Source organism: Microtus ochrogaster, chromosome 7 (genome assembly GCF_000317375.1).
Source record: "Microtus ochrogaster isolate Prairie Vole_2 chromosome 7, MicOch1.0, whole genome shotgun sequence".
Lineage (NCBI taxonomy): Eukaryota > Metazoa > Chordata > Mammalia > Rodentia > Cricetidae > Microtus > Microtus ochrogaster.
The window spans coordinates 28610780-28616975 of NC_022014.1; the positions used below are offsets into that span (position 1 = coordinate 28610780).

Here is a 6196-nt window from a genome sequence, read left to right on the forward strand (position 1 = left end):
GACAGGGTTTCTCTGTAGCTTTAGTGCCTGTCCCGGAACTAGCTCTTATAGACCAGGCTGGCCTCGAACTCCCAGAGATCCGCCTGCCTCTGCCTCCCCAGTGCTGGGATTAAAGGCGTGCGCCACCACTGCCGGGCAAGGATTTGGATTTTTAACTTTAAAGCCCAACCCCAGTGACACACCTCCTCCAACAAGGCCACACCTCCAAATCCTTCCCAAACAGTTCCACCAACTGGGAACCAAGTATTTAAATGTGTGAGCCTATGGAAGCCATTCTCATTCAGACCACCACAGAAACCCAGAGCCAAAACAGACCTTTGCCCCATAAGGGTTCCTGAAGACTTTTATTACTGACTAAGGGAGTGGAGGAGTTTCTATCCTTTCTCAAACTTTTGTGAGTTAAAAACACTTATTCTACTTCATTCTTATGATGACACGCAGTTCCTCCTGAGAACCGCTTTGTACCAGTCCACAGTTTCAGTTTGCTGGGCTTGCATTGTTCATATCTAGACCAGTGGGATTTTCTTTAGCATTTCCTCTTAAGCCCAAAATTAATTAGAGAGGTGGTAAAGTAATATATATCAATGCAGGTTTTTATTTATTTTTTAAAGATATATTTATTTATTATGTATACAACATTCTGTTTCCATGTATGCCCACACGCCAGAGGAGGGCGCCAGACCTCATTACAGATGATTGTGAGCCACCATGCAGTTGCTGGGAATTGGACTCAGGACCTCTGGAAGAGCAGTCAGTGCCCTTAACCACTGAGCCATCTCTCCAGCCCCCAGTGCAGGTTTTTAAAGGATGTACTTAAATGCTCATTTTTGTTTTATCACAGCCAGAGTATTTTCCTTTTTGTTCTTAGCTGAAGTCTTACTTATGGGCAAATACTTGGCCCCATTTTGTTAGTAATCTCATAAATCTCAGTAATGCCCAGTTGGTCTGCCTTCCACCCTATCTTTGGGTATTGGTTCTGTTAATCTTAGTGCTTCTCATCTTTAACAGAAAGAGCACAGCTCAAGGTGTCACCATACCTGGCCTCAACTTATACTAAGAGCTACAGAGACAAAGATAGCATGATATCGGCAAAACAAAACAACTTATGTACCAGCGAGAGGCCCCAGAGACCAGCCCACACAGCTGCGGTCCCCTCATATTTGCCACAGCCGATCTAATACACGGTGATGACAAGGCTGGATGTCCACTTTTAGAAGAACAAAGTTGTATCTGTACAAGAGTCAGTTCAAAGTGGATCAGCTTTAAATTAAAACCAGGAACACGGAAATTGCTACAGGAAAACAAAGAGAGCTTTTCAGGATACAGATAATCAAATGATTTCTAAACAAGATTCCAATAAGACAGGAACTAGTGCTGAGAATTAATAAACAGGGCTGCAGAAGACAAAATGTTTCTGCATCGCAAAGGGAATCCTGAGGTAGCAGAGCAAAGAGCCCACAGAATGAAAATATCTTATCCATTTAGACAGGGGTTAATATTTAGGATAGATCTTTATCTGTCTAACCGCAAAAATGGAACACTAAAACAAAACTGTCAATCAACATAAGATCTAAGGAAAAAATGAACAAAAGAAGAAACATAAATAGCAAATAGGTATTTTAAAATGTTCAGTGTCCTTCGCCATCAGGAAAATGCAAATTAAAACTACTTTGAGGTTCCATCAGAATAGCTATTATCAAGAAAAGAGGAGGCTGGGCATGGTGGACATGCACACCTTTAATCCCATACTCAGGAGGCAGAGATAGACAGATCCTGTGAGTTCAAAGCCATCCTGGTCTACATGTAGCGAGCTGCGTGGAATCACAACTGATGGAGATGTATAATCAACTCCTATGGCTAAAGTCTGACCTATGCTATGATCACGCAATGATTATCAGCTGCCTGCATATGCGTGAACCTATGGGCAGTGCCCACCTGGCAATCCGGGATTGGCAGCCCATGCCTACTTAAGGGCTGGGAGAGGTTTGCCCAGAGAGAGGAGAGAGGGGAAGAGAGAGAGAGTGAATAAAGGTCCTGGAATAAACTGCGGTGAGAAGAGCTCCGGTGGTCGCGTCATTCCTTGCTGGCCGAGGTGGGGCGTGACATCTACAGAACAAGTTCCAGTGCTACACAGTGGGTCTCTGTTTCACAGAAAGATAAGAAAGAAAGGAAGGAAGGAGAGAGAGAGAGAGAGAGAGAGAGAGAGAGAGAGAGAGAGAGAGAGAGAGATATGCTGGTGAAGATGTAAGGAAATGGAAACCTTTAAGTCAAGCATGGAGGAAGTAGCGCACGCCTTTAATCTGAGCACTCAGGAGACAGATGCAGGAGACTCTGTGAGTAAATAAACCATCATGGTCTTCAGAGCTAGTTCCCAGACAGCCTGGGCTGTTACACAGAGAAACCCTGTCTCAAAACAAAGCAAAGCAAAGACAACCAAAACCCCATATGACAGCAGCAGCAAAAACCCCCTTAAGTCCTGGTTGGACTCTTTTGTTTTGTTTTTCAACTTGACACAAGCTAGTTACTTGGGAAGAGGAACCTAATTTGAAAACTTGCCTCCCTAATATTTACTTATGGGCAAGTCTCTCAGGCATTTTCTTGATTAATGATTGATGTGGGAGGGCCCAGATGTGGGCAGTGCCACTCCTGGACAGATGATACTGGGTTGTATAAGCAGACTGAATAAGCCATGAGGAGCAAGCCAGTAAGCAGCACTCCTCCATGGCTTCCTGCCTGGAGTTCCTGCCCTGAGTTCCTGCCCTGACTTCCCCCAGTGACGGAGTGTGACCGGACATCTCTAAGATGAAATAAACCCTTTCCTCCCCAAGTTGCTTTTGGTCACGGTGTCTTATCAAAGCAATATAAATTCTAATTAAGACACCATACCAGTGTTAGCAGAGAGTCAGCTAATGAAATCAGCATGGACGTGCCTCAAAAAAAGTAAAACCTAGGACTTCCGTATGTCCCAGCTGTCTCACTTGTGGACAGATACTCAAGGGACGCTCTGTAACCGACCACAGGGTCACTTGAGCATCCGTGCTAACTGCTGTCTTATTCACAAGAGCAAGGACATGAAGTCAGCCTAGCCGCTCATCAGCTGATGGGAGGATAGTGAAAATGTGATATGTACGCGCAATGGAATTCTGTTTGGTGTGAAGAAAACAGAAACCACGAATTTTACAGGAAAATGGAAGGGTTGGGAAAATATTGTGTTAAGTAAGGTGACCTAGACTCAGAAAAATAAAAATCATGTGTTCTCTTTCCATAAGGGTTGTAGTTCATCAAGTTTATAAATAGGTATATAAGTAGGGATAAGCATGGATAGAGAAGCTGAAACCAGAAAGATGGCCAGGAGAAGGGAGAGGGAGTTTGGGAGCGGGGTGGGCAATAGGACTATGTGACGTGAGACTCGAGAGAAAGCTACTGGGTGGGGGGCATTAGAAGAACACAAGGGGGGAGAAGATCAAACAAAAGCTAATCTTGTTTGAAAATTCCATAATGATTTTATAATTTTAGAGTGTTGCGCATACTAATTGAAAAGAGCCTCAATTCCATGTAGTGAAGTCAGGACTTCTCTCCTGCAGTCTGTAGATCCTGGGTGGTTTGCTAGTGGGATTTGCCGCTTGTCTGTGAATATGGCTTCTGCTTGTTCTGAGCCATGTCACACAGCAGTAAGTTTGCTTCCAGGATTTCTGAAGCACAGGCGTTGATTGGTGGAGTTCCAGGAGTATAACCACAAGCATGCAACTCTGCTTTTCCTTTTCCTGGGATGGTTTACAAAGGTTCCTCCTGTTTCAGTTTTGAGACAGTGTCTCACCAGGTAGCCCTAGCTGACCTGGAACTTATAGTGGAATCCAGACTAGCAATGGTCCTCCTGCCTCTACCTTCCAGGAGCTGAAACTACGGATGTGAGACACTGTATCCAGTTCCATAGTTTTCTTAACAGTGTGGTTATAGACCCGGCACAGCTACTAAACGCGGAGCTCTTGGGAACTCAACCACAACTGTTGAATGCTTTCTGTATGTCTCTTGGGGAATATTAGGTTACCCACCCACATTTTGAATTTGCTTTTATTCAAAGAGGGTAAATGCTAGATTGAGATCTATATAGTTTTTCATATTGTTATCCAATTTGATATGAATAAAACAACACAAAAATCAACAAAAAGTATTTAATTTTGTTACATTTAAAAGTTGGCTAAAATAAACTGCACATTGCATAAGCTATCACAGATTCCAATAGCCTCACCCTTCCGGTCACCACACTACACATCTCAAACACAATCCTTTCCCCTGACTCAAAATTCTCAGTAAAAAAAAAAAACACAAAAATCCAAGAATGTCGAGACTGGGTAGGAGGATTCCAAGCTCCAGGCTTTAGCAGCTGAAGGCACTGAAGACATAAGTTAGGTGGAGGAGCTCCTAGCCGGCCTTGGCCAGCTCTGCCTCGCAGACCCAGCGGAAGGACCTCTGGCAGGAGTCATCATTCCAGTTACCAGCGGAGGTGAACTGAGCACAGTCCTCACCTCCTCCAAGCCCATGTCCGTACCAGTTATCTGGCTGCTCTGGGGCCCAGTTCCTATGAGCAGACACAGGGGTGAGTCTCCAGAAACCATACTCTGCCCCCTGCCCCAGGGCCAAAGCCTTGGGAGAAGAGGTGGTCCCTGGCCAAAGGCCACTAGATGAGGGCAGGGTACAATGCAACACACACTCACTTAAAGCCTTTCTCCAGTTCTGTTCCATCCACCCATCGCCAGGGCCCGTTTTGGTCTGTGAGGCCCATCCAAGTGACTACGTGGGCTAACTTATCCTGTAGAAAATTCTGAAGAAAGAAGAAGGTGTGGAAACCTGTTCCTTAGACCAGAGAGCCCCCCCCCCCAAGGAGCCTCCCCACCCAGACATCACCTGCTCCTCCATGGAGTTGACCACCACCAGGTGAGCGTTCTCCAGCTGGCAGTACTTGTCAGCCTCAGGCCATGACTTCCTAGTTTGAGAGAACCAGTAGCAGCTGCCTTGGTGTTCTATCCAGTGAAGGGGGCAGCAGGTCCTTTTAGAGTCTACAAAAGGAAAAGGGGGGGGGATGGAGAACAGAGGCGCTATCTACTATGCCATATTCCAATAACTGGAACAAACTATACCCGTCCACCTCCTCACCATTGTTCCTGAGGCTGGCCAGCTGGCACGACAGGGCTTTCAAGTCCTTCCCCAGCTGTTGGACACGCTCCATCATTGCAGAAAGATCTGGGACACACAGATGGACGTGAGAACGGCGCTCTATTGCCACAGCTGCTTGGCGAGTCCCTGGTGCTCAGGTGGCCTGCACAGGGCTCAGCTAGGAACATCACACACTGCACACACACACACCTCCTCCCAGGGTACAGGAAACCGAACTCTAACCTGTTTTCAGGGCCTGTTCCTTTTTCTCCACTGTACTCTCCAGAGAAGTCACCTTCTGCCTCAAGTCTCGGCCTGGAAGATGATGGTTCAGCCCCAGGGACCCATTTGCCCACATCCTCTGCCCACTCTTAGAGACCAGGGCCTCTCACCTGCCAGCAGTTCCTGCCTGTGATCGTCCACGTCCACTTTCAGAGAACTGATCCTTTCTTGCAAGCTGTCACCTGCGGAACAAGGGACTGGATCAGGACTCTGTCCTCCCTGCCCAGCCCACTCCTGCCCAGAACCCGGTCAGAGCCCAACTCACCCTTGGAGTTCAGGGCCTGCAGTTCAGCCTTCATGTAGGAGGTGAGGTTTTCTGAACTGGCTCTCAGGGTGCCTAGGTCCCTCCTTAACTGGGAATCTGACGGGGACGATAGAATGAGCAGAACCAAGATTGCTCAGTCCCCTCTGTGGCAGCACAGATGGACACTGCATGCAGGGTAGCATTCTGGGTCGCACTGGGGCAGACACCGTTGTTGCCCAGGATTGCACTGGAGCAAATTGAGGCTTAGGAGGTGAGGTAATGCACAAGAATGAGTCACATGACCAGTAGCCGTCCCCTTCATGGGTCCTCGTGTCCCCACTAGTGTCCCCACCACTGCTCTCAGCTACTTCCCCACACAGGTCCCTGTCCATTATGTGTCTCTGCTGTTAACCTTGTCATCGCCATGGCCCTCACTGCTGTGCTTAAGCCTTTGCACCCATCGCTGCCTCCGTCCACCCTGCACACCAACACCCCTGCGATTCCTCTCTTCCCTGC

At 47.2% G+C, this 6196-nt stretch overlaps 1 protein-coding gene across 1 annotated transcript in view; it reads right to left on the reverse strand.

The window, feature by feature from the left end:
- Positions 1 to 4332: 4332 nt before the first annotated feature.
- LOC101986157 (C-type lectin domain family 10 member A-like) overlaps positions 4333 to 6196 on the reverse strand; it is a 3781-nt gene continuing 1917 nt past the window's right edge. Inside the window, exons 4-10 of the mRNA XM_026780710.1 lie at positions 5702 to 5797; positions 5547 to 5618; positions 5398 to 5469; positions 5155 to 5241; positions 4906 to 5057; positions 4716 to 4822; positions 4333 to 4579 (exon numbers count right to left, since the gene is read on the reverse strand). Of these exons, the coding sequence (XP_026636511.1) occupies positions 4423 to 4579; positions 4716 to 4822; positions 4906 to 5057; positions 5155 to 5241; positions 5398 to 5469; positions 5547 to 5618; positions 5702 to 5797 (743 nt within the window). The 3' untranslated portion in view covers positions 4333 to 4422. The remainder of the gene's footprint in view (positions 4580 to 4715; positions 4823 to 4905; positions 5058 to 5154; positions 5242 to 5397; positions 5470 to 5546; positions 5619 to 5701; positions 5798 to 6196) is intronic.